The following is a 24660-nucleotide window of genomic DNA, read 5'->3' as shown; positions in this document are numbered from 1 at the left end:
CCCCATGCGTGCATTTCCTGGCAGGTAGGTCAGGGGTTTCAGCAGCTTTCTTAGAGATCTGGTTTCTAGAAGATCTGCAGTCTGGGGAGCTGCAGCGTTGCTCACCTAGGGACTAAGAGGACACAGTCCGGGGCCTGCCTTCCATCAGGTACCAGACAGGGGACACTGGCACCTGGGCGGGGCTGTGCACGCCCATCCCTCCTTGGCTCTGGGCCCCTGAAAGTCCAGCAGTGCCCTGGAGAGCACCCTTCCTCTTCCATGGCCATAGAGACCAACCTCTCCACCCATGACTTCCCCATCTCCCTGAGCATGTGGCTCTGGGTCAGGTTAGTGGTTCATATTGTACCCCACTGGTGACACTATTCACCATGACAACCCAAGGGGACAAAAACAGCTCTACTGAGGAATCCAGAGCTGGAGAAACCAACCCAACCCTCACTCAACACCCTCCGGCTACAGTGCCCAGGGATGGATGTAACCATCTGAGAACCTCGTGTTTTATAAGGACGTTCTCTGCTAATACATTTTGGCCAAGTCTGTAATCTGAGTGAGGTATCCTGTAATCCTTGGTACGTATTTCGAGAGGTAGGAAATTTGCAGCAACCAAGCCCTGCACAAAGGCCTGACCTTAGGATGGGTAATATGGTAGATTTGAATCTATAAGGGCCTGGGAGCGATTTTCTAATATCTTCAGTTACGCCCAGCTCTTTTCTTGTACCCTTGATTGGAAAATCGCCCCCTGATGACCGCTGCCTTACATAACATGTCCTGCAGGGAGTGTTTCCTGACTTCGCCTCAGTTGCTTAGGACCCGGTGCGCCTTCCCAGAGCACGCTGGACGCAGTCTTTGTCTTTCCATGGAAGGTCTCGTCTAATTTCCACCCTCCCTGCTGGGTTCCTACAGAGGAGGGACAATTTTGTCCTGTGTGCAGCTATGGCCCAGTTCCTGGCTTAGAACCTGGTATGCAGTGAATTCTCCTCAAATAGTTGTTGAAATAAATGAATTAATCTAAGAAATGACTATGGAGCTCTTGTACTTCTTTTGACCTTCAAATTTAATTTAAAAATCACCTCAAAGTATTTATTATTTCTGTAATAAAAATGCTATTTAAAATAATGAAACTGATAAGAATATATGTGAATTTTCTTTAGGAAGTGCTAGATACAATTGGAGTTCTTTAATTTGTCCAAACCATAATAAAAATTCTTATTCATGCTTTCTTATATGCCACATTTCCCTGTATATGGTATTCTGTTAATTTGATTTCATTTTTCTATGTGGGATTTAAGTTTTAATCAGTTTTCTAGCAAAGACAGTTGATCTGGCCAGGCCATATAACTGAATATATTTTATAATATTCAGGATAAGAAATATGTATAAATTAGTGACAGACTGGAGATCCCACAAACTTCAGAGAAGGATTTATTCAAAATTAGGGGAAAAGAAAAGATTGTGTAACAAGCGGGATTGGGCTAACTTAATAGCAATTAAAAAATATGGGATTCATACCTAACATTGTACACCAAAATAAGTTAATAAATCCAGCCTGGTTGGCATGGCTCAGTGGTTGAGCATCGACCCAAGACCCAGGAGGTCACGGTTTGATTCCCGGTCAGGGTAGGTGCCCAGGCTTCGGGCTCCATCCCCAGCAGGGGGCGTGCAGGAGGCGGCTGATCAATGACTCTCATCATTAATGTGTGTCTCTCCCTCTCCCTTTCTCTCACTGAAATCAATAAAAATATATTTTAAAAAAAGGTAAAAAAGATCAAGTTTTCTGATCTGTTAGAGAAACATTAATTTTCTCAACTTTGCAATAGCCAAAGCAATCACAAAGGTAACTAACAATTAGATATCAACTAAAATCACCTGTATAATGAAAGCAGCAGTATTTAATTAGAGAGAAATAATAATATGTTGGCAAAAAGGTCTCCCTGTAGTGTGACTGACAAATGTTAATTAATATCTATCACATCCTCAGAGCTAATCCAAATCTGTAAGAAAAATATCATGATCTCAATAGATAAAACATTTCTAAACAAAACTTCCAAAAACACCACAAAAGAAAAGAGGCAATAAAGAATTTTTACGGTCCTTTTAGAGACTTATTATCCCCTTGTAAATTACAGACCCACCCCAATGAGACTCAGGTCACTGGTGACTCAGATCACTCCTAGTCTGAGTTCTGTCCCCCATCACGTATTTCGAATACTCCCCAATAAAGAACTTTTGGTGTTGCAGAAACTCAACTAGACCACTAGAGGGTGCTCGAACCACGCACTAGGCTGAAGTCCCGTGTGTCTGGAGGAAGGTTTAGCGAGGTACTTGGAAACCTGTATATATAACCTGGAGGCATCCGGCTGCGGGTCCATCTGGCTGATTAGATTCTCTAGTCCAGTCTTCTTTTACAACCCTGAGGTCATCAATGGACCTGGGCAAGTGCTACAGGGGGCAGGGAGGGCCCTGTGCCTTCAGACCTGATTTGAGAGAAAGATGCCTCTGACCCACGGGAAACATGGCTTGGGTGATTATGGGCACAAAGGTGGGGTTTCTGGCGAGGGTGATGGTGTCGCCAATATGCCCCCATCTGTCTCAAAAACACTGACCATTATCTAATCAAATACTAATTAAACAGAGTGGCCAGGAATAATTAAGGGGACTCACTATATAAAAGGGATTATAAATCCTTAAAAACAACAAACTCTACTATTTTATTTTATTTTTTAAAAAACTAATTTTTTTAAAAAAAAAGTTCCAGTAATTCCTAGCATCCAGACTAAACCGGAGGAACTAGGTGGTGGAAACTCAGAATTGATTTGCAGGAAACCTGGGCATTTTCTACTCCAGCGCCGGAGGAACTGGTGATGGATGTGGGTTTTGTTGAGAATTTGTCTTTCCTGCCTCTACCTGCGCTCTGGGCTGTCGGAGCCACAGCTTGATTTATCGAGCTAAACAAGTCAGCAGCTAATTTGTTCATTCGTGGCTGTCCTTTGAGAAGTGGTCCTGTGGATAAAGATGAAGATCATTGAAAAACAAGTCAGTTTCCACGGGCAGGACCTGGCAAAGTAGGTCACCCTGGCTTTCCACTGGCCCGAGGGAGGCTGGAATCCCATTAACCTCAATCGAGTGAGGAGGGGCAGGGCTGTGTCTGCAAAACAAAACTTGGCTTCATGGAGGCTTCCTAATTTGACTTCCTAATGAGATTTGGAAGGGGGAAGGGGAAAATGGGGTATGGGAACATCAGAGGAAAATAACTTTCCCTTCGCAAGCTGGTAGCACTGAGTGGAGAGGGTTGGGGTGTTTGTGAGGTCTGATTGTTTGCCATCAATTAATCCTGTTCCACTGGGGTCTTAGGATGCCTGAGGGATGGGTGAAGGGTCTCCAAATATTTTTTTCAAATTTTCAGAAAGTCTCTTCCAGCTTAAAAAAAAAAAAAAAGGTCCATTGATTCTTTCATCCCCTTGAAGCTACTGCCCAGTCTTTTCTTTCACAGCAAACTTCGCAGAAGAGTGGCCTGTACTCACTGACTCCATAACCTTGTTTTTTGTTCACATTCACCCTGCTCCAGGCTGTTGTCCTCTCCCTCCATCACTCAGCAGAAAGGAGCCTCAATAAGTCACCGACGGATCTTCACGTTGATAAACCCAGGGAGCACTTTGCAGCTCTCACCTCACTTCATTTCTCAGCTGCACTGGACGCAGGCTGACCGCTCGCTGCTTGAAAGCCTTCTTCACTCGGCTTCCCTGATACCAAGCTCCCTTCCCCAATTTCTTTGCTATTCCTTTTCTGTTTCCTTTGCAGGCCCAGTCCTCCTCAGCGTTGTGTTGGAGCTCCCCTGCACTCAGTCTGAAGGCCTTGGCTGAGTCGCAAGCTCTCTCTCATCCATAACCTTGTCGTTGTCTCCCATTCCTTAGTGCAGAATTCTCCCCGTGAGCTTCAGAGCTTTATAATGAACTGTGTGCGTAACACCTCCATCTGGGTATCTTGAAGGCATTCCCAACATACCCCATCCAGAACTGGCAGCACGATCTTTCCCCCTGAACTCCACCTGACGTTCCGCATCTTATGAGAGGCGCCACTGACTCACGGGCCAGGCGCCTTGACCTCTCTGCCTCTCTCAGGCTCCTCACCCGACCTACGACCACAGCCTGTCGGTTTCTCCTACACACCTCCCAGGTCTCTGCCTCTCCATCTCCACCGCCAGCACCCTGGTCAGAGCCACTGTCCATTGTCCCTGGACCTCTTCAACAGCCTCCTCACTGCTCTCGCCTCGCCTACTCTTGTCCTTTCCACACTGGAGCCAGAGTGATGCCGTTGTTTTCATCTGAATCTGATAATGTGATCCCGCTTAAAATCCTTCAACGATTTCCCATTACTCATAATGCAGAAGTCAAAATTCCTAATGTTGCATGGGTTGGCCCCACACCAAGCTCAGCTTTGATTTCTGGACATAGCTGTACCATAACCTGTTAGTACTTTATGCTCTGCTCCCTCCTCAGGGCTTTTGTACATAATGGTCTCTCTAGACTTTCTAGATTGTTCTCCCCTTGCTTTGCTTCTTTACCTAGTTAACTCCTATTGATTCCTTTACTCTCAGCTCAATTCTCATTTCCTCAAGGAAGATTTCTCTGATGCCCAGGCTGGATTGGGGTCCCAATCACACAATCTCATAGCAGCTTATGTCTTTATTTCATACACATGTCACATTTGTCATCGTTTGGTTAATGTCTCTCCCCTGTTAAACTGTAAGCCCCATGAGAAGCTCTGCTCTGCTCACCACTGGATCCCTAAGGACCTTTCACAGTACTTCCCTTTCGAGACCCGGAGAAATGTTTGTTGAGGCAATTAAATGTCTCAGTCATCCTTGATAGGACACAGGGTAAGTGAGAGTTAAGAATCTTTTTTTTTTTTTGGTGGGAATCAGACAATTTGGTGGTCATACTGCTAATTTCATGCTGATCAGAAGTCCAATTGACATATATGTTTCGATTAATTCAGAAATGAATAATGGCCCTGCCGGCATGGCTCAGTGGCTGAGCATTGACCTTTGATCCAGGAGATGGCAGCTCGATTCCCGGTCAGGGCACAGGCCCGGGTTGCGGGCTCGATCCCCAGCAGGGGGCCTGCGGGAGGCAGCCGATCAATGACTCTCTCTCATTGATGTTTCTATCTCTCTCTCCCTCTCCCTTCCTCTCTCTCTGAAACTAATAAAAATATATATTTTAAAAAAAAGAAATGGATAATGAATGGTTTCTTAATTGGAAGAGCTTTGCTATAGTAAAGAGCGTAGGCACTGGAGTCAGAGGGATACTGTTTGAATTTTAGTTCGTCCACTGATGGAGCTGGATGCCGAGGCTGGACCTGCCATACAACCTCTGAGCCTCATCGGTAAAGTGAGGATCATAATCCCTATGGGGTTTATTTTGGTGTTAGTACAAGGATTAAGTGGGATGAGGAATATAAGTGCCTAGTAGGGTACCTGGCACATAGTAGGTGCTCAAGGTAAAAGGATTTCTCTCTGCTTTGTTCCTTTCCTCTCTGCCTTTCTCCCTCTCTCCTTACTACTTTATAGTTTACATCTTTCTAAACTAAACCCAGGATCCTTAGGAGAAAATGGTGTACGGTTTCCTTAGTGGTGTAAAAACTGACCTCCACAAACTCTGTGGCCCGGATGTCCCCACCCCTACCTGCTCTTGTGCCTGTTAGAGAACCAAAGGTGAAGAAATTCTTCACATACAGGCTCTGAGAGCTGGGAGCTGGGAGGGGCTGAGGAGAGAGCCTGAGCAAAAAGGATTCAGGGTGGACTTTTTTTCTGATTGATATTAATTATTCAAAAGGGGCTGAATTCACATGGGTGTTTTTTGGTGGGACTGGCATGAGACAGGCAAATGCCCAACCACCAGGAGAGAGCCCGGGGCCGTAGGAGCTGCCTCTGCTGCTTCTTGGAGGGAAAGGCACTTCCAAGCCTGGGCACGTTTTCCACTATATTTGATCCTTGAACGACAGGGGTTTGAACTGCACGGGTCTACTGAACAGGATGGGGCGAAAGCAGGTTTACAGTTGCTCATCTGGAAAATAATGCAATAATTAATAAGTAATAACACAAGAATACACTCAGTGTTTCATGCAATCACAACTCTAAACCTACTTTTGCCACGCCCTGTACATGGGGAGTTTTTTTTCAATAAATACGTGTAGTCCTATAAATGTATTTTCTCTTCCTTATGATTTTCTTAATAACATTTCCTTTTTTCTAGCCTACTTTATTGTAAGCATACAGTGTATAACACAAAGTGATATAACAGCTATGTGTTAATCGACCGTTGATGTTATTGACGAGGCTTGTGGTCAACAGTAGGTTGTTAGTAGTTAAGTTTTGGGGGGAGTCAAAGGTTATACATGGATTTTCAGCTGTGCGAGGGGTTGGCACTCCTAACCCCTGCGTTGTTTAAGGGTTAACTTACTCTGGTCTCAACTTCCTCAGAGGAGATCCAGAGCAAGGCTTGGAGGTCACAGCAAGCTAGAGAAAGCCTCCGTGCAGCCAGCTGGGCTGCCCTTGGTCAGCTGTCCTTGTCCTCTCTCGTTCTCCTCAGGCCTCCACTCAGGGCCTCAGTTCCACCAGACCTGGGCCACTCCAGGCGAGGAGCATCCTTCTAGCCTCAGCCCCACGGTGCGTCCTGCACAAAGACTTCAGGACCTGTCTCCAGCCCTAGGCCCTTCTCTGAGCTCCCAGAGCCACTCATCTCATCATGACACATCCCCTGGAGGGAACAGGGCTACCACAGTGGCCTTATAGCGCATATAACCTGTACATATGGTGTCACTTGGACCTGTGCAGAGCAGCTCTGGAGTGGTAGAGCTCTGTCTATTGTCTGTCTGCCTCTTGGCTGGACATCCCAAAGGGTGGGGACCGTGGACAGGGCTGCTACATAGGGGACGAGCCATTAATTTCCTGAATGGTAAACGGGCGGGCACCAGGGACCTGGCAACAGCTTCCCGCCACCAGCTGGTGGTGTGTGAGTGCTCCTCCCCCCTCAGCTCCTGCTGCCCTGCCCTGTGGAGGCCTTGGACTTCCCTTCCCACCCTCTGAGTCTGCCTTGTCTCCCCCTGAGTCTCTCACATTGCCCACGCTGTCATCTTCATTGATGTCGTCGTTAGTGGATGCAGACGGCTCCACAGTGGGGCTAGCCAAGCCCTTCTTCAGGAACCATTTTTTGGTGGTTGACTGGGAACTTCGTCTGCTCCAAGCCTTGCATCCATAAAGGATGAACGAAATCAAGGCTTGTTCGAGGAACTGCTTGGGATTCAAGGTGGCTGCAGTGAGGTGCAGAGGAGGGAATGGTAGGACATGAGCCCCGAGGCAAAGGAGGCAGGAGCTGAAGCGTGTTATGCTCACTGTGGCCTCACAGGGGAACCGAGGCGTGCAGACTTGACCCTGGAGGTCATGGAGGGGCTCTAAAGCGTGGAATCAGGTTTGGGTTCTTAAAAGATCACTCTGGCAACAGTGTGGATGAGGGATCAGGTGGGGAGACCACAGAAGAGGGAAGAATTAGAAATAGTCCAGGTGAGAAAAGATGGTGGAAGAATGGCCAGGTGAGGGCTGATTTGTGAAAACTAAGAAAGAACCAATAGGTCTCAGCAATGGGTTCTGTTTTGGATGAGTTCACGATCCATATGGGCCATCCACAGAGAGGGGTCCAAGAAACTGATGGACGGATTTACCTTCCTACCTACCTACCTACCTGGGGTATCCGAGTCACCAAAATGCCCGGAGAATGAAATCTCCAAGAGAGGGTAGACAGAAAAGATGGAGAGTGAGAGGGGACCCGGGTGAGCCTGGCTTTCCGTGAGGCGGTCTGCCTGCGCGAGGACGCCTGTGTGCTCAGGGCCCGTGCATCTGCGCCGAGAACATGAGTGAGTCCATACTGGTTAATCCTTACTCTGAGTTGGGTCCTCTGCAGTATTAGAGCCCTTGGGGGGAAACTGAGGCCAAACCTGCATTCCTGAGAAGATAGGGGCACCTGTGATACTCCACCCAGGGCAGTGCACCTCACCTGTTTGTCCATCTAAGAGGTACTGCTGACTTTATTGACCCACTGGCACGTGGTGGCAGTTAGGTGGGTGGCTCCAAGTACAAGGCTAGGACGGGGCAGGCCAAGCCAGGGTCTGTTTGTTACTTACACGTTGAGAGGCTGCCAGGCCGGCCACTGAGCTTTGGCTTTGATGACGGTGAGGACCTCATCGCTCTGCAAAAAAAGGACCACAGATATTTGGTGAGGAGAGCTGGGTTCACAGGAACAAGAGGGCTTTGACATGGTCACTCTGTCTACCCCACTCACTTATCAGCTATTGAGGCTCTACCTGCCCAGGTGTGGGAGCCACCCGGCTCCAGGGTGGGGGAGCCCTGGAGCCTAGGCAATCCCAGGAGGTGATGCCTGGTGTGTGCTGGACACCAGTGGGTCCACTGAGCCACACCTTTGGTTTCCAGCTCAGCCCATTCTTTACCCACCGGAGCCAGGCTCTGACCTGGATCCGCTTGGATGGCCAGACTTTCATATTGTGTCCAGTCTGGAGGGGAGACTGTGTGCTCTGTGTCTAGACACTGACTGGGGCCTGCTCCAGGCCACCCTGCAGCAGGAGCTGCAATGTGGCCAACAGCTGGCCCCCACAACTGTCACCCCCCAAGGCCTTTCCCGCTGTTGAGACTCATGCATGGGACCAGACTCCCTGGGTGGAGGAAGTGAGAACAAAGCTGGGGCGCAGGCCCAGTGCCACTCATGCTGTGGTGCTCTGCTTTGCTTTGGACACTGTGTGGAGCATTCTTAAAGTGTGGGGACCTAAAATAATTTTTGAGGAAGAATCTGACAGTTAACATTTTGAAGGAAAGCGTTAAGTCTTCACTGTGGGGAGGACATCAGAACTTTGCTGATCTTGCTAAACTCTAAGGTCTGTTTGGGTTCTTACTTTCCATTACGCACTGGGAGTGAAGGGGTATCATACTCTTTTCAAGGTTTAATACTTCCACAGTCCAAATGTGGCTTTGGCTGGGGACATTCCCCAGAGTGGATTCAGCTGGTTCTGGATCTACTTCCCTTCCCCGGGCCTGGGCTCAGCAGGGCTCAGACACCACCATCCATTATGCACGGAAAAGCCCAGAATGTCACCAGCTGGGGAATGAAGAGCTTTGTTGCTGATGGAACAGGTCCTTGAGCTCCAGGAGGGCAGAGACTTGTTTGGATGGCTCACAGCTCTGCCCCAGTTCTTAGAACCATGCCCGGCTGCGGGTGCCTAGAACATATTTAGGATGAATTGGTGGATTTCTCTTTAGTTGGGTAGGTACTTTGCCCAGAAAACCCCACAGCCCTGAGGAGACTGGAAGGAAGGTCAGAGGTGTCTCCAGGACCAGGTCTAAAGATTATAAGAGACCTTCTGGTCTGGAGTGCCTCGCCTGCAGCCCAAGAAGGAGTGGGTGGGTGGGGGGCCTTTGAGAGGAAGGGAGATCAGCCAGATCCAGCTTGGCCTGGGTGCTGCAGGGACAAGCCACAGAGGCACCCCCTCCCAGGTTATCTTGCAGCTTCTTCCTGAGCTCAGGCTTCCCTGGGGTTCCCTCTTTTAATCAGAGGAGAGAATCATTGGATGCATAGACACCCCACATTCACACGTCTTCAGGGAGAGCATTGCTAAGTCCTAACTGGGAGGCTTACACTTCTCATGAGAGACATTTTAATCTGTTTAGAATGTCTCCCTGATTCGTTCCTAATAAATATCTGCTGAATAACTGGGAGAAGCCGCTTATCATGATGTCTCATGTGAGACCTGTCCCATCTCTGGAGTGCCAGCGTTGGGTCTCCCATGACCTGGGCTTCCTCTGGTGCTCTCACCTATTCCATGCCTCACACTGAACTCTTCACCTGACCCCAGAGCTCTGTCCTCCAGCGGGCCCCGCCTGGGCTAAAGGCACATCCCTTGCTGCCTGAACCAGACACCGGGCATCGCCAGCACTCCTCCGCCTCCCACCCCTTCACAAAGGTCAGGCCCTGAGACCCACTCGGTTCACAGCCTTGACATCTCTTGGATCCTTCCACAGTCTCCTCACCAGTCTCTTAGTCTCCTGTACCTTCTTGCTTTCCCCCAACCCACCCTCCACATTGCTGCAAACCTGACCTATGCATTCCTTGCCTAAGCCCTCCAGCAGCTTCCCTCAGCTTCCAAGATAATTTTTAAATTCCTGGGATGCTTTTTCGATTTTTAATTCCAGGGTAATCCATGCTGATTGTAGACAAATTTAGCATCACAGAAGCACACGACGTAAATGTTGAGCTCTTTCCACTTCAGCATGTACCCTGCCTTCTGCCTCCTTCTCCAGAATGTTTCGGTTTGGTTGTGGGTCATTCCACGCCCTTTACTACGCATATGCAACTATGTGTGTGTGCGCGCGCATACATTAGATACAGCTTCCAAATTGAATACCTTATTCTGCATCATGGTTTTTACACTTTTCCTTAGTATCACATCACAGGAAACTTTCCATGTCAGTAGCTACAGCATAGTAGCTCTCCTTTTCTTGATTTTTAAAGCACTGAAGATATTCAAATTATGGTAAGCCTGGTCAAGACTAACAAAAAAGAAATCCAAGAAACGAGGTATTGTCTGGTGACGATCATTTTACCCCTGAAGAAATGCTTTACTTAAAAGAAGAAAAAAAAAATCAGTGTGGGAGTTACAGTGAGTTAGCAGGCCCTGCAGGTTCACCTTGCATTGCAGTTCCGTCTCGGTTTTCACGCCTTAGCTAATGATGTATTGATTTTGTTTTTGCAGAATAACTCCAACAAAAATTGTTTGGACCCATCATTAGTGTTTATTTATGGTGATGAAATCCCGTCTAGCCTTCAGAGCTCCGGAGGCTCCGAGGCTGGAGGTCCAGGCGCGCGTGTGGGCGTTCGAACAGCTGGCTGCCGTAAGCTGTTCCATCCAGTGGTTCTGCACCATCTGCAGGATCAACTGCTTATTGCTCCTTGTTTGCGATCAGTCGTGTTAGCCAATGAGATAAGAAAGCACGAGCCTTCTGGGAAATTTATTTTAAAAGCGAAATATTTTTGTTGTGGGACCAAGACTTTCTGGTAGAACCTAAATCCTACAGGATCAGAGAGCATCTGACTTGTTTGTGGTCACATCTAAATCCATAGATGGATCATTGGTAAATTTCTGGAAAAGCAAAGCCACGTCATTCTTTTTAATCTGTAGAATTCCATAGTGTGGATGTTCTCTAATTTTGTTTTTAACCAACATTATTGGGGGATATTTAATTGTTGCCACAAATGATGCTACGATGAACATTTGTGTATGTATTTCTGTGTCAGAAACCCCCAGGAATGATTAAAAGATGAAGCAAACTAAAATTTTTGGCAGGCCTACCAATATGTCACCCAAATGTCTATATCAACTTATACTTCAGCAAGACTATGTGTGTGCCCATGTCGTCACCACTGTGAACACACCGGATGCTATCACTCTTGTTCGTATTTACTAACCCAGCAGGCTGGAACGCGGTGTGGCTGAGAGCCCAAGCTCTGGAGTCAGACCTGAGTTCAAATCCTAGTTTCACCACTTACTAGTTCTATGTCCTTTGACAAGTCTCTTGACCTCTCTTAGTTTTCTCATCTGTGAAATGAGGTTAAAAAGAGTATCTGCTGCAATGAACTGTTAGGGGGACTAAATGACATAATTCATGTAATGTGCTAATATAGTGCCTCTATCAGCATAAATATTAGGTACTATTCTTACCCTTATTTACATTCAGTCCAAGCTGGCATTAGAATCGATTTGCACCGTTTGAGTACAGAAAGTGGAGCACACAGTTGCATCTACAAACTGATGAAGCCTCAGGAGAACTGAAAAACTCAGGGAGCAAATGACGGGAAGTTTCTGTAGCTTGGTGCGCCCCGGATGGGGCCGCTGGGGCGCTAGGCATTTCACATTTTAAAGAATAGAGGATTTAACATTCGGAGCAAGCAATCTAGACTTCAGATTTAAATGAAAAGCCGTTTTAACAAGTCTCTAAGGCACAGAAAAGATCTTTCAATGATCCTTAGAGCCCTCATACATCTCTCCTAGGACCCTTTTCAAACAAAGTATTTCAGGGCATTCACAGTTCATGCTTCATTTGGGTGATGTTAGCAATTTTTCAGAGATATGCCAATTAAAATTAAAAAATCCCAAACTAGAGGTCACTCATGTCCATCTTCACAGGAATGAATTCTTTCATTTTGCTTTTGATAAACATATTGGGAAGATGTGACAGCTGAACTCAGACTTCACAGTTACTGGTACCAAGCGGGAATGGCACAGCGCCAAACAGGCCACGGGCTGGGGTCAGATGGGAGGGAGGAGGGTTCGCGTGGAGCGAGAACAGGCTGGGGCCGGTTGGAGGCAGAAATCACATCGATTTCAGGAGATGCCGAGTCCGAGCAGAGCAGAGAGCAACAATGTGAGTCCGACGGGTCGGGGCCTCACACCCCCCCTCCATGCCCTCCAGGGCCACCCCTCCTGCCCGCCTTGCTCCTCGCTTCCTTCTCTCTGTTCCTGCACTTTCCTGGGCCCTGGCCTCTGCCTTCATCCCCCAGTCCTGACCGCGCCCGTTCTTCACGCGAGGCCCCTCCGCTCAGGGAGGCGCTGGGGCTCACCCCCCACAGCGGGCCTCGCCCACACCCGCTGCCTTGGAGTCAGCCACCCAGGCCGCCTGCCCCAGGAGGAGAAGCGGGCGCTTTCCGCAGTCAGGGGGAGAGACCAGAACGGGGAGGACCGCTGATAATGGTGACCTCTTGTTTTTCTTTGCTGGGAACCTTGCCAATTACCTTCATATAGTATCTTATTTAATCTTTAAGGCACGTTTCAAGGTAGGCATTCACTTTTTAATCTTCAGAAACGCATTTATTTGGCCCATTACACGTTAGTCAATGTCAGAGAGAGAGTCTAAACCTCAGCCTGACTCTGGAGACCACGCCCGTCGCCGGGAAGCCAGGCAGACGGGGCCAGGACGAGGGTAGACGCGGCGAGGGGCGCGGTGAAGGGCCAGGCCCGCCCCGGCCGAGCCTCCTCTGCGCGCTGCGGGCCGGCCGAGCCTCCTCTGCGCGCTGCGGGCCGGGCGGGCCGAGCCTCCTCTGCGCGCTGCGGGCCGGCCGAGCCTCCTCTGCGGCGCTGCGGGCCGGGCGGGCCGAGCCTCCTCTGCGCGCTGCGGGGCCGGCCGAGCCTCCTCTGCGCGCTGCGGGCCGGCCGAGCCTCTCTGCGCGCTGCGGGGCCGGCCGAGCCTCCTCTGCGCGCTGCGGGGCCGGCCGAGCCTCTCTGCGCGCTGCGGGGCCGGCCGAGCCTCCTCTGCGCGATGCGGGCCGGCCGAGCCTCCTCTGCGCGCTGCGGGGCCGGCCGAGCCTCCTCTGCGCGCTGCGGGCCGGCCGAGCCTCTCTGCGCGCTGCGGGGCCGGCCGAGCCTCCTCTGCGGCGCTGCGGGCCGGGCGGGCCGAGCCTCCTCTGCGCGCTGCGGGGCCGGCCGAGCCTCCTCTGCGCGCTGCGGGGCCGGCCGAGCCTCCTCTGCGCGCTGCGGGGTCGGCCGAGCCTCCTCTGCGCGCTGCGGGCCGGCCGAGCCTCCTCTGCGCGCTGCGGGCCGGCCGAGCCGGCTCTGGGTGCTGAACGCTGCGGCCGCGCTCAGGGGCTCATCGGGGTTCACAGCACCGGCAGCGTTGATGCCGCCCCGGTTTTGAAGAATAAAGGGGAGCGCAAAGGCCCTTGAGTGGGGAGAAACCGTCGGGAAACCCAGCGACACCAAATGCGCGCAGTGATGGCCCCACGCGCGTGCGGGACGCTGGCTGGAGCGCGCACACCGGCAGCCCCGCCTCCGCGCACCTTAGTGCCTTTATCGGTTTGTTTCTTATGCAAACCTTTGGGGAGTAACTAGGACCTCATTTTGCAGATGAGGAACTGAGGTTCAGAGAAGTCACACGGCTTACTGGAGACCACCAGGAACCGTGATTCCGACATAGACGTGTCTGACTCCCAAACTCAGGCTCTTCCCCCCACGACCAGTCTTCCTCCCCATCGCTCCCTCGTGCCTCCCCCATTTCGCTGGTTTTTCATCACGAGCGTGGCTGCCTCTGGCTGACGGCTTTCTCCAAGGAGCCCAAGGAGCCCTTGCTTTGAGGCGCAGGGTCCCGGGGTTTCCTCTGCGCTAAGGCCCTAACGAGGCTATTCTGCATTTGGCCCCATGTTTTGCTTCTACCCTTTCCCAGAATCCCCACTTACCACCCATAACATATATCATTCCGATGGCTCCCACCTCTGAAGGGAACTGGAAAAATCACCCCTCAGCCAGTGTCCTGGGGATGAGCAGCAGGAAATGAGCCATTTTATGAGGTGATAATGGTGCTATAAGCATCCTTAAAATCAATTGTGCCCAACAGTCCCTCCCATCATTTCAACAGGCTCTGGGTTTATGGGGTCATAAATAAAAACAGACACCTCATATTTCTTGGTGCTTTATAGTTTGCCCACGGCCTCACTGGTTTCCACTGTCGCCCTCTGAGGTAAGCAGGCAAATGGTCCCATTTCTCAGATGAAGCAACTGAGACTCGCCTCTCTCCTCTGACACTGCTCTGGTCAAGGTTACCAGTGAGCTCTCCGCTGCCAGTGGTCAATGCCCAGCTGCTGGCTTCTATGGCCCCTCCACAGCACCTGTCACGGCCGGCCACCCCCTGAGCCTGAAGCACTGTCTACCTGGCTCTGGCGCCCGCCCTCTTCCTTCAAGTCACTGGCCATCCCTTCTCGGTCTCCTTTGCTGACCTTTCTTTACCGACCTCCAAACATCGAAGCGCCCTGGGTTCCAGCCCTTGGCTCTCTTTTCTATCCACACTGCCTGGGCGATGTCATCTTGTCCCTGCCCTAAAACAACAGCTCAATGCACCCTGATGACTACTAAAGTAAACCTTCTACCTCAGCCTCGCCTCTGAACTCCAGGCTTGTAGCCAGCACTCAAACGGTTTCATCCGATGTCTAACCAGCGTCTCAAACCCAGCGTGTCTGAAATCAAACGCCTGATCTTCTGCTCCCCAAGCCTGGCCTCCCTCCTTCCCCTCCCATGAAATGGCGGAGCCATCCTTCCAGTTTCTCAGCCTTGACGTTTCTTTTTCTCATATTCTACATCTGATCCATCAGCACATCCTGTCAACTCGACTTCTAAGCTGTATTTATGAGCCAACTGCTTTCCGTCACCTGCCCTGCCTCCATCCTGGCCCAAGCCACCGTCATCACTCACCACGATGACCAGTGGCCGCCTGGCTGATCTCTGCCTCTTCCTCACCCCCCTCCAGCCTCCACAGTAGCCATGTCACTCCTCCGGTCAAAATCGCCAATGGCTTCAAATCTCACAGCCAATGGGGACCTCGCCATGGCCCCTGTCACCTCACTGCCCGCATCTCTTCCCTTTGCTCACTCCGTTGCAGCGATCCAGGACGTGCTCCTTTTCCTCAGACATGCCAGGCACGCTGAGCACTTGCTGTTCCCTGTGCCAGGAACGCGCCCGTGTCCTCCCAGATGTCAGAACACTCATTCCTTTGCCTCCTCCAGTGTCACTCACATGTCACCTTCTCAGTGAAGCCTTGCTGACCACACTATTCACGACAGCAAGTCCCTGTCCTGCCTCCACCCAGCACCCGCCCCCCCCAGCACTTCATGTGATTATTTTCTCTCTATAACATGGGTCCCTGTCCTATATACTAGGCATTTTGCTTATTTACTTTTAGCCACCTGTCCCCCTGCTGCATAAAGGCTCCATGAAGACGGGGTCTGCTTGGCTCACTGCTGTGCCGTCAGCGTTCAGAACCGTGCTCGGAACACGCTCAGTCAATGTGCGGTGAATGAACGCGAGGCTGTGACGAGGCAGGGCCCGTCCACACCCCCCTTGGGCTGCCAGGTGGTGGAAGGAGGGGAAAGGGACAGGACACAGAGGCCCCCGTAGGAACCGTGGTCAGAGCTCACAGGTTCTGAGCCTGCCTCTGGGAATCGGCTGGCAGTTCGGAAGTGTCCATAGCACGCCTTGTCACCCCGGGAGGCAGCTGCCATCGCAAGCCGCTGTCTCATCAGCTATTTCACAGCCAGAGGAGGTATCTGAAGCCCATTCACAGATCCACAAGATGATGGGGTTGCACAGACACATTTCAAATTCAATCTCTTTTTATTTCTTTTCAAACACCGCCTGTAATTCTGATGGGAAAATTGCATAATGCTTGTAGATGACAATTTTCCCGTGAGACAGTTTTGTGAAAGCAGCTGGGCATTTCTGAAGCTGGAGAGAAGGCCCATCGGAGCCGCCGAAGCCCGCCCCGCTGCCCTCCGCCCCGTCTGTCTGTCTCAGGCAGGTGGAGAGCCCTGAGGACGGACGTCCCTCCATGCCCTGAGAGAGAGGGCCATCATCCCATGTGCCTCTATTAGCCACAGGCATCGATTTAACTCAGCCTTTGATGACCAGACTGCCAATCCTGGGTTTAACCTCGTTTTCAGGATTTTCAGCGTGTCCTTCGCAGTGCTCCCGAGGGCCTGCCTCTCCTCTGAGCGAGGCAGGGAGCTGGACAGGCCAGTGGGGCAGGGCTGTCTCTCCCATCCCGCCAGCCCCTCACGGCCTGATCTTCCCACCTCCTTCCCTGTCCCCAGCAATTAGAGAAACATTAGTGCCAGGGCCAGAGCAGAGAAGTAAGAAAGGGGCCAGGCCGGGCGAGACTCCGACATCACACAGGAGAGCAGGCGGAGCAGGGCTGCCTGCGTTCAGACAGGCCCGGGCTGCAGGGAAGCCCGGCTGGAGCCCCGGCAGGAAGGCTGAGGCAGGCCAGGGCTGGCTGAAGGTGCCTGGAAGGCAACCTGCAAGGGCAGAACCCGAACCCGCCCACTTCCCGTGCTCTTAAAGGCACAGCCTTCGGCACCCCTCTCTCCCCTTCCCTGTCTCCCCCTCCCCGCCTTCCTCTGAGGACAGCTCCCTTTCGGTCCTGGAAGCCACTGTTAGAGCAGGGGCTGGGCCGTGCCCCCCTGTGTCCCCAGCACTGGCTTGGCTTGGGGGAGGTATGCAGGGAATAATTAAAGGATGAATAATGGATTAGTTAATTAAACAATTAATTAATGACAAGCTGGAGGAAGCCTCTGGCCTTGGCTGCCCTCCCAGGGGGTCTCAGGGGCACTTCTTGCGAGTGCTATGGGACGGGGACGCTGCAGGAAGATTGGTGAGCAGGAGTGCTATGGCCAGATGCACGCTGCTGAGAGGATTCTGCTGACTGCTGTGGGAGAGAAAACTGTCAGAGGGCAAGGGGGAGGCAGGGCGATCCGTCAGGCGAGACTGGGCCAGGAGACAGCAATGGAGAGGGGGAGATGATGGCCGATGGAAGACATTATTATTATTGTATGTCCTCACCTGAGGGTATGTCTATTGATTTCAGAGACAGGAAGGGAGGTGGGGAGGGAGGGAGGGAGAGAGAAACATCCATGTGAGAGAGAAACAGCGACTGCTGCCTCCCGCATGCGCCCCAACTGGGGATCTAACCTGTGACCTTTTGATGTAGGGATGATGCTCTGAACAACTGAGCCACAGCGGCCAGGGCCAAGACATTATTTTAAAGGGAGAGGCAACAAAATCTGCTGATGGATTGGATGTAGGGGGTCACACAAAAAAGGGTCCAGGATGACTCCAAGGGGAGGTATCATGTAGGCAGTTGCAGATATGAGGCCGGACCTTGAGAGAGAAGTCAGGCTAGAGATAGAAATCTCAAAGTCCTCAGCATATAGGTGGTAGTTAAAGCCACAGGACATAGTACCTGGGGACCGAGTGCACACAGAGAAGAGGGTGGGGAAGGGCAAAGAGCCTCAGAAGGAACAGCCAGAGAGGCAGGAGGACACTAGGACCAGCCTGCAGGGCCTCCTGAGAGCCCTTGTGCTGCTCCCCCTGTCCCCCGATGTCCCCCCGCCCCCGCTACCTCCACTCCCTGGCTCCCTGCCCTCACTGCGCCCTAATACTGCTACTGCTTGCCGCTGCCACCCTGCCCTGCTGGTCGCCGCTGAACGTGCAGCAGGTTTAGGGACGACACGGAAGCAAGGCCGGGCCCCCGCAAGCCCAGGCCGCTCTCTGAGGAGCTGCTGTGCGGGGAGTCGGGAAACTGGCAGTAGCAGAAAGGACATGGGATTATTTTGAAGAAAATGAACACCACTAGGGTAAGTCTGTATGTGGAAGGGTGTCATCCCATACAGGAAGAGAAACTGCTATTGCAGGAGAGAAAGAGGATGCACTTGCAGGACTGGGGTCCTTGGGAAGGTGAGAGATCCAGCCCCGAGATGGAAGGTGGCCTGCCAGCCAGTGCCAGTGCACAGAAGAGGAAGGCAGAGTATGGTGGCGACACACGCCTGTGATTACCGGAGCTGCTGGGGGCCGACGGCGAGGAGTCATTCATCCTACAGATACTGACTGAGCCCCTGCTCTGTGCCTGGCCCCACTCTGGGTGCTGGAGGCTGAGCCCTGAACAAAAGGGACACCAGTCCCTGCCCTCAGGGAACTTAAATTCCAAATGAACATGAACAGTTACAGTGTGCCAGACTTCACTCTCTGTAGAAAACAATGCAGAAGAGGGCAAGAGCGAGGCCAGGGTTGGATGGGGAGGAATGTTACAGTGATAAATAGAGCATTCGAGGAAGGCTTCACTGGTAAAGGGACCTAAGTGCTGTAAGATAGAGTTGCTGATGCATATGCAAAGGACCAGGAAAGAACTCTACCAAGATGAAAGTATACCTTACATACTAAAATAAGGTCTTAAAAAAATAATATAACCATATTATAGGAAGTTAGAGAGAGAGAAGCAGAAAGACCCACAATCATCAATATTCATGGCTATTCATTTGTATAGATGTCTTTGTCACATAGTTGAGGTCATACTGACACACACATGCACACAGATGCACACACTTTAGCCCTACTATTTCCTTGCACAACACTAGCTAGATTATATAGATTATACAAACTGCTACATAGCTTGCTTTATCATTTAATATATTTTAGACATAATATCATTTATGATATAGTTCCTTTAATAATTAACCCTAAGATCATATAGCAATGTTTAAAGAAAAGATACAAAAGCATATATGTGTTCTTTTTAAAACCTTGCTCTATTGTCTTAGGGTTCATCATTAACAGAGCTATATAGGTTTGCCCCGCTATCTGAAAGCAGGGCTTTCCTATAAAAACCTTTCATATGGCAAAATGGCATAAATCGAAAAAGCAATTGCCTTAGGACACAACTTGCTAACGGATGCAGAAAATAAATTGAGATAAAGCACAGATGCTCACAGACAGTTCAGAGCTCTGGTGGCTTGATGCTCGGATGTTCAGTGCAGTTCCCGGAAACGGCGCTTGGTGGCGCGAGTCTCGCTGCTGGGGTGTGTGCCGTCTATAAGGGCTCACGGCAAAACCAAGACGAAACCATATTTCCGCTTTTCCCCCTTTTTCCTAAGATTGAAAACCCTCTCTGGATTTCTTTCGGTTAGTGAGAACGGGTACTAACGTGGGTCTTTTGCAAAAGCAAAGTGGCGCATGCAACTCGCAACTTGAACTTTTGAAAAGCAGACTATATACTTGCCTCATTAGTGAGATTACTTCTAAAATGCACGAAATGATACAGCGGGGTACAGAACAGTTTGCAGAATAATCCATGTGTATAATAACCTAGATGCCACGGTACAAAGAAATGGTAGGGGTAAAACGTGTGCGTGTGCGAGGCGAGTGTGCGTGTGTGGGCTTGCACTTCTGTTTGCATGGAGGATACATGAGAACTTGAGAAAAGAGGGGTGACTCAGGGGAAGGGAGCTGGGGAACCAATGAGCCAAGAAAACGATAAGACTTTTCACAACATAACTTTATATATCTTTTGAATTTGGAACCCTGGGAATATAATGCTGGTGATGAAAAACGGGAAGAAAAAGCCACTTCGCGAATGTTTCCCATGGTTTCCTCCTCTGGACAGAGAAGGCGGCTGAGGGGCCCGTGGGAGGCCTTCGCTGTGCGCGCAGGAGGTCAGGGCACCCGTCTCAAGGTCATGGGCTCAGAGCCGGGGCAGAGGGTGGGGAGCAGGGCAGAAGGGCTCCAATTGATAAGACATCTGATGGCTTCTTTACTTGATAATTTTAAAGCCTGTGAGGCTTTGTTAGGCTTTATTGTCCTTAAAATAAAAGCAATTTCAAAAGGAAATGAGAGCTCATTTGTACACTAAGCTCTCCCTCTCCTTCTTTCTCTCCCCATAAGAAGCCTGCGACCCAGGTATCATATTGTCGGCCTGTTTTGCTGGGTCCTTAAATATAATAACATTTCACTTCATCATCTCCCTTCTTCCACTAATTTCCAGAGAAAGCTTTCAAATGATTAAGTAATGAAGCTCTAAAAGACCTGGAGGGAGAGGAATAAGCACGCCTGAAGGTGTACAGCACCGTTAGCTTCAAATAAGGCTCCAGAAATGCTGCTTTCTTAAATGGTGCTATTTAAATGCAAAGGAACTTGATAAGCTGTAAAAGCTTAACCCTGCTCACTCCTGAGACCCCCATATACTCATACAGATCACCACAGGGGTAACGGGAGAAATGGTGTGCTGTTGGCTGTCAATAAAGGGATGTCCCTACCAGGAATTTAAGATCACACACACACAGGCTGGCCTCTGCAGGGCTTCCCTGGGCAGGGCACATGCCCGGGGTTGTGGGCTCGATCCCCAGTATGGGGCATGCAGGAGGCAGCCGATCATGTTTTGCTCTCTCACATCGATGTTTCCCTCTCTCTCCCTCTCCCTTCCTCTCTTTCTAAAAATCAATTTAAAAAATCTTTAAAAAAAATAAGAAAAAAGAAAATAAATTTGTTTTCTTAAGCCATTAAGTTTGTGGTAATTTGTTATAACAATAATAGGAACTAATACAATTCCTATGGGCCCTATTTGCCCTTTTGATTAGTGAGTTTAGTGAAAATACGAGGGTGGGGGGAATGGATAAGAGTGGATTTACAGTTGTGAGCATTGTGTAAAACACAGAGTTTATTCTTGTATTATTATTTATTAATTATTGTATTATTTTCCAGATGAGCAACTGCAAACCTACTTTTGCCCCATCCTGTAAAATAACAAAGACCAGTTGTGAGAAGAGAGCGCTACAGGTCGTAGTTGTTAGAGTCTGAAGAGCTGGTCTGAGCCCTGTCTTTCCACTTTCTGTCTGTGTGACCTCAGGCCTGTCCGGCAGCTTTTCTAAGCCTCACTTTCCTCCTCTCTCTGATGGGACTAAGTTAACTCATGGGGTAGTTGTGAGGATTAAATGCTGGAACACCTTAGGAACCATAAAACTATGAGAACTATTCTCATTATTATTATTACTATTTAAAAAAAACAAATTGAAAATTTTAATCAAGATCTCACCTGTTAGGAAGATGCCTAGAGAAGCACAAAGCATGCATCTAAGAATGCTGGATTTGGGCATGCTGACTCAACGCTTTGGGGCACGGTGCTGAAAACCCTCAGTTCTTAGACCCCTATCTAGTTCCCGTTGAACTTCACTAAACTGACCCCAGGGCCTCCTACAATTCCTTACTTCCACAACGCAGGCTGAGTGTGAAGATGTTGTCACTTGGGCTTCTCTCTGATGAGATATTTTATTTGCCTTATGAAGAGAATATTAGTAATCCAATCATCTTGAACTATTGGGCAATTTTCCTGCACTTGAAGATTCCTGAAGTATAAATCATGGAAACAATCCATGCTCGAAGCTATAACAATAAAGACGACTATGATTTTTCAAATGCAAGGCTGTTCATATGCCTCCGGTCTGTCTTCATTGGCACAGCACCATCTCCCAAAGCAAAAGGGAGAAAATAAATAGCTTAGAAGTTTGAAGCTGGAGCCTATTGACAATTTTTTTTTCTTCTTTTTGTAATTCAATGGAACATTTCCTTACTCAGGTAGGAAGGAAGGAAAGAATTGCCATTTTGATTCAAACAATGGGTAGTTTTGGTTTTCTACAAAACATTTTTGCAATGGATTTTTCCTTATTACAAAAATGTGTTCACTGTAGAACATTTAGAAAAGAGAGAGAGGCCAAAAAGAATAATATAAAGCCAATCTGTACACCACCCGCAGATAGCCACTAACTTTTTACATTTTAGCTGAAAAGCAGACACCCCAGTGTGCCTGTGTGTGACATTTATGGAGCCACCAGTGCAGCTTCGTTCCAATGATAACAGGAGCCTGGCTGTCTATTCCTCCGGGCAGCTGGGCCCTGCTGCGGGTGAGTAGGCCTGGCCTGGGAAAGTCACCCCCCGAGGCTGGAGAAATCACAGCAAAGGCTTCCGGCTTCTATCTTCCATCAGCTGCCCTCTGGAGAGGCTGCCCCCCTGCCTTGCCTTTGTACCAGGGCAAGAGGCCTCCTAACTTGTTCCTGCCTCCAATTGTACTCTCCACTCCCCCATCCAAACCTTCACGGGGATCTTCCTATAGCATACGTTTGACCACGTCACTCTACTTCTCGAAATTCTTCCTTTGGCTTTAGGGATAAAATCCAAATTTTTAAGCATGGAACACAAGGCCCCCGCCTTTGGCCTCCCTACTCCTCAGGCCCCCATCTGCCTCCGCTTACGCGCACTCCTCATTCGGGTCACCCCCCCCCCACTTCCTCACCAAACCAGCTGCCAGGCCCTGGGTGTGGTCTGTGTGCCAGGTGCCTACAGTCCCGTAAGGAGGAATCTATGGGTGAGGAAGCCGAGGCTCAGAGAAGCCCAACTCATTCCCCTCCTGCTGCTGATAAGCAAAGGAGCCAGAACCTGAGCCCAGGGTCCTGTGAGGTCAAAGCACAATCCTTAGGGTGCCTGCCTCCTACTGAACTGCTTGCAGTTTCTTTTCTTTTCTTTTTTTTAAAAAAATATATCTTTATTGATTTCAGAGAGAGGAAGGGAGAGGGAGAGAGAGAAACATCAATGATGAGAGTCATTGATCGGCTGCCTCCTGCACGCCCCCTACTGGGGATCGAGCCCACAACCTGGGCATGTGCCCTGACCGGGAATCAAACCAAGATCTCCTGGATCCTAGGTCGATGCTCAACCGCTGAGCCACACTGGCCAGGCTGCTTGCAGTTTCTTGAGCCAGATATGCTTTCTTCAAGCTTCTGTGCCTTTGCATAAACCACCATCTCCCTGAGGTGCCTGATAACCCTTTCTCACCTAGGTGAGGCCCCCTGGTCCTTCCGAATGCAGCTCCAGCCTTCAGTTTAGTGGTGCCCCTCCCCTGTGCTTCCGAGGTACCCTATGCTGCCCTGACTCACGAAGGGCAGTTTCCCTCTTACATATCAAGCTTCCCTCCCCCCCCTTCCCCACTATGAGCGCCTCAAGGCAGGCACCTATGTTGTATTCATCCCTCCTCCCCACTGCCCAGCACAGGATTTGGCACAAGGGAGATAATAAATAAATGTTTGTTTAATAAACGAATGAATGAGCAGCATTTCCTAGAGCCCTCAAATAGGCTTCAAGTCATCAAAACTTGATTTGCTTATAATGTTCCTGCCAGAAGTGGCTCAGAGAAATAAGGAAAATGAAACCAGAATTCTTTTCCACCAGATTCCTTGCCAGGCTGGAGCCAGATGAAAGGGCCCATCATTTGTAGCTAACTGCTGATTTTCACGGTGCAAGGGGAGCTGGACTCCCAGGTCCTTTTTTTTTTTTTTTTTTAATCCTCACTTGAGGTGATTTCTAGAGAGAGAAGAAGTGAAAGAGAGAGAGAAACATCGATCGGGTGCCTCCCACATGCGCCCTGAATGAGGATTGAACCCGCAGTCTGGGTGTGTGCCCGGCAGGGAACTGCACCTGCGACATTTTGGTGACTGGGATGATACTCCAACCATAAGCCACACGGCCAGCCCCTGATTTTCATTTTTAAGCTTTAACTCTTGTTATTGGCTATTTTGTGATCCAAATAAGGTCCAGTGGCAGGCAAAGGGTCACAGAATATGCCACCCTGAAATATGCAACAGGACTGAGAATGACCAAAGGTTGGTAGGTGGCAGAGATCAGGACAGAGGCTGGTCTGGCTGGGTGTGAAGTCTCAAAGGAGCAGGGTTCTCTCCATAAGGCGAAGTGTGAGGAGGTGATGGAAATGAAGGGGGCCTGACCCTTTCTCTTGCCTTGAGTTATGTGAAATGTGAGAAATCAAATGCCCTTCACTTGAGAGACTGGGGGGCACAGACCAGGTCTTTGACAGGGAGGAGATGGAGGCAGAGCTGTATGATGGATTTAGGGGTGTAGAGAAGATTTGGAGGACACATGAGGACCATGTAGACATTTCTCACTGCCCCAAAATGTCAGTGAGTCCACCCGGAGTGGGGTAGTAGCTTCCCCTAGTGTGGTCTACCTGTTCCATAATAGTGTAATATCATTTAACACACTGTATTATAATTTAAAAAATGTGTTTATGTCCTAAGTCCAAATTCTAGATGTAGTGGAAATAGCTGAGGCCTTGAAATAAGACAAAGCTAAGTTTGAATTCTCTTTTTTTTAACTAGCTAAGTAGCCATAGCTAGTTATTTCACCTGTCTGATTTTCAGTTTCTTCATGTTTCAAATGGGTATAGTAACT

General features: G+C 49.8%; 1 protein-coding gene across 1 annotated transcript in view; it reads right to left on the bottom strand.

Annotated features, from left to right (window-relative positions):
• SPON1 (spondin 1) overlaps window positions 1–24660 on the bottom strand; it is a 229260-nt gene that overhangs the window by 15098 nt on the left and 189502 nt on the right. The window contains exon 7 of the mRNA XM_081153650.1: window positions 8179–8243. Within this exon, the coding sequence (XP_081009776.1) occupies window positions 8179–8243 (65 nt within the window). The remainder of the gene's footprint in view (window positions 1–8178; window positions 8244–24660) is intronic.

Source organism: Miniopterus schreibersii (genome assembly GCF_964146895.1).
Source record: "Miniopterus schreibersii genome assembly, chromosome: 12".
NCBI lineage: Eukaryota > Metazoa > Chordata > Mammalia > Chiroptera > Miniopteridae > Miniopterus > Miniopterus schreibersii.
This window is presented reverse-complemented; position numbering and strand designations above follow the sequence as displayed.